This window comes from Hyperoodon ampullatus, assembly GCF_949752795.1.
Source record: "Hyperoodon ampullatus genome assembly, chromosome: 1".
Lineage (NCBI taxonomy): Eukaryota > Metazoa > Chordata > Mammalia > Artiodactyla > Ziphiidae > Hyperoodon > Hyperoodon ampullatus.
The window spans coordinates 82844224-82851216 of record NC_136914.1 but is presented as its reverse complement, the minus strand read 5'-3'; the positions used below and the strand labels follow the sequence as shown (position 1 = coordinate 82851216).

The 6993-nt window shown below is 41.3% G+C and overlaps 1 protein-coding gene across 1 annotated transcript in view; it reads left to right on the top strand.

The window, feature by feature from the left end:
- Positions 1-883: 883 nt before the first annotated feature.
- RFC1 (replication factor C subunit 1) overlaps positions 884-6993 on the top strand; it is an 82666-nt gene continuing 76556 nt past the window's right edge. Inside the window, exon 1 of the mRNA XM_079719426.1 lies at positions 884-977. Coding sequence (XP_079575552.1) covers positions 975-977 — 3 coding nt within the window. The 5' untranslated portion in view covers positions 884-974. The remainder of the gene's footprint in view (positions 978-6993) is intronic.

The following is a 6993-nucleotide window of genomic DNA, read 5'->3' as shown; positions in this document are numbered from 1 at the left end:
GGTGGGTGGATAAGGATTTGAAAGTCTAGGACCAAAGCTGGAGATATTGCTCTTCCCATTAAACTCCTTAAGGCCTCATGTTTTCTCTTAAAATTGTATGCAAATCTCACATGCCATTCCACAGTTCAATTGCTTATCTATTAATATATAACTCGTTTACTCCAAAGCTTTCGGTATGTAGAAGATGTAACTTGTTTATGCCTTGGTTTCACACACACCCCTTTGAGGGACTCAGCCACGCAGGTTTGGGAATTTGGAGGCCTAAATTCCCAGCTAGGACCCTTAGCTTGTTTGGGCCTTATATTTTTCATTTATAAAATGGTGTGGGTAGTAATGACTATTTTACCAAAGTCTTTTTGCCCTGGAATTATACAACATAAAATTGTCCTAAATGTGTTTTCAAACTGTGGGTCTCCACTTAAAAGTAGGCGAAAAGACCAATTCGATTGGTCAAACATTAAAAAAAAAAAATCAGGGTAAGTACTGTTTGGTGAAATTTTTGTTTCAGAATAGATATTAAAATGTAATATGTGAAACGTACACCTAAAAGGTGTCTTACTGCGGCTGGTAATAGAAACATTTTAAAGCATTTAAAGGAGGGCAATGCATCCTCTAAACGTGCCCGCCCTCGGGGGAAATCAATCTCTGAACCTCCCCACTTGAGAGGCCCCTAGAGAAGCGGAAGACGCAAATCTGGGCGCGGTCCTGGGCCCCACCTCTCCTCGCGATTGCGGCGGCCCGCGGGTCTCGGGGGCTGCACCTGGGCCCACGTGGCATCTCCTGCCTCCCGCCTCCCGCCTCCCGGCCTGGGCCCACAGGAAGCTGCGCACCTACTGACGTCATCGCAGGGCGCCGCTGCCTCGACCTCCTTCCACTTCGCGGGAGAAGTTGTTGGCGCGAATGGATCCCGAGCCGCGGTAACGGATTCCCCAGCCGGCCGGCCTGCCCACCCTCGCCTTCATCCTTGGGCTGCAATGGTGAGCCCCCGGGGGAGGCTATGCGGCCAGGGGGCTGGGGAGAGTTTGCAGGCTGGGCGTGGGCCTGGCATTCCTGGCACGGAGGGTCGGGGAGGACCGCGATGCGTGGCTTCGGAGGGGAGCGAAGGCAAGAAAGGGGCCACAAACTGGGCACTGGTCTCACAGCTTTCCTTGCACCGCGGGCTTCAGCTCTCAGCCGCAGCCAGCGCGCAGGGCTCTTGGTGCTGCGCAGCAGTTTTAACTTTTTTCCACTCTTGGGGGAAGGGAGAAAGGAAGGGAGTAATGAAGGTGATTTTGGGGGCTCAGCGGTACAGTTGCTTTTCCTGCTCAGTGTTGCCTCGAACCTCGGTTTGAGTCCTGCCTAAAGCGTTGATTTCAGGCTTTGGGGCTCGAAGGAGAAGAATGTAACAGACTTTCCTTTCTAATGAAAAAGTTGTCTTAGGCCTTCAACTTTCATCATTAACAGCTCAGCGAAATGCTCATCACAGAGCCGTTTTGAAATCGATGGCATGGGAAGGATGTTTTATTTTGTTTAGATGAGTTCATAGAGATCAAAGGGATAACATGGTTTACCAGGAAAAAAACAAAACAAAAAACCTGGTAGAAACAGCTGTAATACATTTGACAGCTGTCATCGCTTATCACCTGATGTTAAAAGTAATCTTAAAAAAAAAAACCCTCAGTGCATAATTCTGCATAAATCCTTTAAATAGATAGTGAAATAATTATGCAGCCGTCAAAACAGACATTTATACTGGAATGGCAATAGATACAAGTATGTGTTTGAAATATTTTAATTTAAAGGACAATTTATGATGGTCCATTAAGCCAGAATCTACTTAATAATCAGACATAATTTTTTCAGTCATTGTATCTTCATTCAGCTTACTTGTCTGCCACAATGCCAACATTCTGAGCTGTGTGTGTGGAATTTTATGCCAAGTTGGGAAAGCTTACAGCCCTTCGTGTTTCTTCTCAGAGAAGGATGAAATGATAATAGCCACCTTGTAACAAGTATCTTCTTCAGGTGGATATGCGGGCTGTTTGTTTCACATACCTTTTTTCATTTAAACCTCACAGCAATCCAGTTTTACAGATGGCGAAGGAGGCTTTTAGAGTTTGAACAATTTGTGATATAACTAATAAATGGTTGAGCTAGAATTAGAACCTAGGTTTTTCTGACCACTACATTATATCACCTCCCTATAATGATCATAATTGCATTTTGGACTTCAGACACTATGGTAATTGTGTAAAGTTCATGAGATTTGGAGTCTTGAAGGTGAGAGTGAAGCAGTGTTTTGGTCTTGCTCTGCCATTTAATGGTTAAGTGGTTTTGATTAAGTAAATATCTTAACTTTAACCTCTTAAATCCTCTGTTTCCTTACGTGTAAAAGGGGGGAAATATAGCTGCCTTAAGTGATTGTCTTGAGGATTAAACAAGATAATAAATGTAAAGCTTCTATTCTGTTGCCTGGCATGTGGTAGGAAATATACAACTACATTACTAATGATCTAATTTTCTCAGGAAGGACCCTATGGAACATTACAAGGAGTTTAAGGGACATCAAAGATGCCTCTGATGTTGTCAGTTATGGTGAACAACAGCTTATTTATTCAACTTTTGATTATTCAGTTGCTTTAAATGATTTGTTCTTTTCCCTCTTAGTACTCCTGTTCATAGTGCATATGAAAAATAAAGCCCTTCTCAGAAAAGAAGTGGGGAAAAGGTTCTATAAAGTACATAAGAGTTTTGGATTATATTAGTGTTTAATTTAGTCCTTCTGTCTTGTAGTACAAAAATTAGCAGAATCCTAGACCAGAGAATTCTGTTCAACCTATGTTTATTGAACACCTATGCACAAGTTATATTGTACAGTAGTTCTTAACTTTTGCTTGGGTCACAGCTTTCTTTGATGTTGTGGTGAATGGTAAGCAAGTTTTCTGCCCACAGAAATACATATGGATACATACACACCATTTTAGGGGATTCACATATCTTCTGAAGCCCTTCTACAGGTGCAGGGTTAGCAGCTCTTGCCCTGGGAGCTGCATCTTTTTTTTTTTTTTTTTTTTTTTGCGGTATGCGGGCCTCTCACTGTTGTGGCCTCTCCCGTTGCGGAGCACAGGCTCCGGACGCGCAGGCTCAGCGGCCATGGCTCACGGGCCCAGCCACTCCACGGCATGTGGGATCTTCCCGGACCGGGGCACGAACCCGTGTCCCCTGCATCGGCAGGCGGACTCTCAACCACTGCGCCACCAGGGAAGCCCACTGCATCTTTTTCTCAAATCTTTTCCAATTAAAGTTATCATAGGAATAAAATACTATATATATCCACAAAATGGAATACTATGCAACCATTAAAAAAGAGAAAACTTTATGCCCTGATGTGGAACAGTTGCCAAGATAAGTGAAAAAAGAAGGTGCAGGACAAGATGTAAAGTATGCTACCACTTTATGTAGAAAAGGAGAGAAAAGAATATGCCTGTTTTGCTTGAAGATGTGAAGGATACACAAGGAACTAACTGATAACATTTGTTGCCTCCAAAGATGGGAAATGTGTGTCTGAGAGGCACGGTGGGAGGGAGATGTTTTACCCTTTTGAATTTTTGAACCATGTGAATATAATGTCTATTAAAGGAATCGAAATGAAATTAAAATAAACAGAATAAAAAGTAGCCATGTAAATGATTTGAATTGCTATGAGGATTTAATTATTTGCTCAAAATGTGAATAAAACTTGAAAGATGCCGTTTTTAAGAAATCAACATATATAATTCATTGGCTGGCATAGTTATTTATTGAAAATATGCATAAGTTTGAATTAAACATGCATGAGACTTAAGGGAGAGCCTTTTTGAAGAGCTGTCAAAGAGAGTCTGACTACATCTAAGCTGCTTCATTGCAGCATTCTGGGGGAGACCTTTCACATTGTAGTTTACTATGCGAATGCTCTCCCGGAGCAGTGTTGTCACCCTTTTATAATGTGTTGGGTTTTTGTTGCTGCGCGTGGGCTTTCTCTAGTTGTGGCGAGCGGGGGCTACTCTTCGTTGCGGTGCACGGGCTTCTCATTGCAGTGGCTTCTTTTGTTGGGGAGCACGGGCTCTAGGCGCGCGGGCTTCAGTAGTTGTGGCACCTGGGCTCAGTAGCTGTGGCTTGTGGGCTCTGGAGTGCTGGCTCAGTAGTTGTGGTGCACGGGCTTAGTTGCTCCGCGGCATGTGGGATCTTCCCGGACCAGGGCTCGAACCCATGTCCCCTGCATTGGCAGGAGGATTCTTAACCACTGCGCCACCAGGGAAGTCCTGGAATTGTTTTCTTAATTTCACTTCTGGATTGTTCATTGCAAAAGTATAGAAATATAATTGGTATATTGATCTTGTGTCATGCAACCTTGGAGAACTCATTTCGTAGTTCTAATAGTTTTTTAGTGAATTCCTTAGGATTTTCTCCATTTAAGATCATTTCATCGGCATATAAAGATAATTTTTCTTCTTCCTGTCCAATCTAGGTGCCCCTTTTATAATTTATTTTTTGCCACAGTGTTGAATAGGAGTGGCAAGAAGGATCTGTCTTCTTCCTGACCTTAAGGGACTACATTCCAACAACTTACCTGTTGTTTTTAAAGTATAATATAATTTTAACTATTTTAAAATTATTTCATTTCATTTGTCTCTTCTGTGCTGCTATCAATATACAATATTAGATGTATAATTTTGCATTTAAATGGTTTTAAAGATAAAAGATTTTTACATTTGGATAGGTTTTGTGAAGTGTGTTGGTGATAATCAATTTCTGCTTGTGGATTTGGTGGAGGACTTAAAAATATTAATCAGACATATTTATATTTCTTTACTTTCAAAATAGAGAAGTAAAGCCAAAATGTAATATTTTGGCAGCTACCCCACAGAGCACTGCAGTACTTATTTTGCATAAAATCCTGTACTCGTCAAAGTAAGTGAACACGGTGGCATGATTTGCTTTCTCTTTGCATTTTTGGTAGGCACATGTAACTTGTTGGTTGGTTGAGCCCATTAGCAGTGGAAAAAAGTTTTTAGAGCTGTTTGGTTATACTTCAAAGTAGATATATATCAGCTTTTGTACTTTGACTTTTTAAAGTTAAAAGGTCATTATGATGGCTTACTTTGTGCAGGTTTAGGAGTATTTGCTGCAAAAAAATTTTTTTCATCTCTATTAATAGATTTATAATCAACCAAGTTAGAAAATTCTAAAAAATGCATGATTTTTTTGAGTACCAGCGAGGTCTGGTACTTTGTCTTGACTTATGCATATTAAAATTGCATTTGGGTTGCCTGATAGGTGATGCTTCTCTTTAATAGTGTTGTAGAATTGTTAGTTACACCTTAGGGTAGGAGAGTGCAATAAATCTTTTTTTTTTTTTTTGCTTACACTTAGGAGCATTTAAATTTCAAAACGTTTACTAGAAAATGCCTTGTCATTCACAGTTTTTTCATCTGTGAATTAAAGTTAAAGAATGTCATAGATTTGTTCTGTGGATTAAATTAATTTTTTTAAGTGTTTAAATCATTGTCTGGCACAGAGTAAGTCCTATTTAAGGGTTTGTTAAAAAAGTAAATAAATGAAGCCCTAAATCAGGGCACTGGCAACAGAAATAGAGGAAAGAAGACAGCAGTATTTGGGAGATTAGGTTGGGTTGGTTGATTAGGTGGAGGGTCAGAATGAGGAGGAAAAACAGTGCTCATTTTTCTGTTTTTGGTGAATGGTGGTGCTATGCATTGAGGTGGGAAATAGAAGCAAGCCTCCAAAATATGGGCTTAGTTTTGGACATTATGAGGTGGAGGCACCTTCGGGGCATTTGGTAGAGGTGGAGATGACAGACTATTGGCTACATGGATATGGAGCTCAGAGGTCTTGAGTCGAGACAAGATTTAGGAGGTAGCAGTGTGTTTTTTTTTTTTTTTTTTTTTTTTTGGTGGTACGCGGGCCTCTCACTGTCGTGGCCTCTCCCGTTGCGGAGCACAGGCTCCGGACGCGCAGGCTCAGCGGCCATGGCTCACGGGCCCAGCCGCTCCGCGGCATATGGGATCCTCCCAGACCGGGGCACGAACCCGTATCCCCTGCATCGGCAGGCGGACTCTCAACCACTGCGCCACCAGGGAGGCCCAGCAGTGTGTTTTTAAGTACTGACATTGAGATGGATGTGAGTTAGCTTGTGCAGTGTGAATATGTGAATCGGAAGTTTTTAACTTAGGGTTCATGGAGAGCCATTAATAGGCTTCAGGAAAAAGCCCTGAAGAAGAGGAAGTATTATACTAAAAGTGAAAGTGTTTTGCTTTTTGTAGCCACAGTATTGTAATATGACAAGAGAGTACCGTATGATAGAAGTAATAATACACAGTAAGTGTTAATACCCACTTAAAGTTTCTTAAAACAAAGTGCAGTAGGTAAAGTGATGGCAAAAAATTAATCTCAAGTAAAGATTATTATAACACACAATCTTTAAAAACAAATTTACCATGAATTTCATTTTACATAATTAAGAACGTCTCTTTCTGAGCCCAGGTGTGAAGGTCAGTGACCTTAGGAATAACCACTCATGTGTTCAACCGTTATTAATTAAGCATCTGCTTATCTGAGGTGCTGGCCCTGTACTTGAGATACAGAGGTGAGTAAGCTAGACAGGCCTGCTGTATGGAACTTACAGCAATGTTTTCAAACTCAGATTACTATGACTATCAAAAATATCTCCTACTGATCATTTTGGGACCCATTTCAGGTGTTGCTTCTTTTGGTCAACTGTCCCTGAGGCTCTCTGTGTTAGGTGCTCCTGGTGCTCTTACAGTTTTGTGATTTAGCTCTGTCTTAGCACTGTTTTGTATTTAATTCTTTATATACTAATTTATCTCCCAGGTAGCCTCATGAGGGCCTTTTCCTGTTTGTGTCCTAAGTGCCTGCCTGTAATCACACAAGGATCAAATGTATCTGGAATAATGAGAATGCAAAGGCCATATTGCTGGTTGTGGAGTATGGCTACTT